Genomic DNA, 359 nt, shown 5'->3' with positions numbered 1-359 from the left:
GGCCTCCCTTGGGCAGGCCCTCGCGCGGCTCCGCCACCGGCAGGCTCTGGGGGGGCTGCAGCCCCACACCTCGCTCCGAGAGAGGAGAAGCAGCCTCTGAGTCCCCGCTGCCCTGTCTGACAGCCGGCTGCGCATCCCCGTCACCCTCAGCCTGGTCTGCCGGGCCAGGACGCGCCACGGCTGGCGGCTCCTCTGCATTTGGTGCGGTCTTCTCTGGAGGCACCACGGTCTCAGCCTTCTCTGGGGCTACGCTCACCATTTCTAGCGCCGGCTCCTTCTGCAGCTCCTGCTGTGCTTTCTCAGGCAGGGAGGCCCCTGCCGTGCTCCGGGGCCTGCCCCGGGGCCGCGGTGCCTGCTCG

At 71.3% G+C, this 359-nt stretch overlaps 1 protein-coding gene across 1 annotated transcript in view; it reads right to left on the bottom strand.

Moving 5' to 3' along the window:
- The window catches only part of PPRC1 (peroxisome proliferator-activated receptor gamma, coactivator-related 1), a 9,690-nt gene that overhangs the window by 7,032 nt on the left and 2,299 nt on the right, over positions 1-359 (bottom strand). The window contains exon 5 of the mRNA XM_009323294.1: positions 4-352. Within this exon, the coding sequence (XP_009321569.1) occupies positions 4-352 (349 nt within the window). The remainder of the gene's footprint in view (positions 1-3; positions 353-359) is intronic.

Source organism: Pygoscelis adeliae, unplaced genomic scaffold (genome assembly GCF_000699105.1).
Source record: "Pygoscelis adeliae isolate BGI_AS28 unplaced genomic scaffold, ASM69910v1 Scaffold294, whole genome shotgun sequence".
Taxonomy (NCBI): domain Eukaryota; kingdom Metazoa; phylum Chordata; class Aves; order Sphenisciformes; family Spheniscidae; genus Pygoscelis; species Pygoscelis adeliae.
This window is presented reverse-complemented; position numbering and strand designations above follow the sequence as displayed.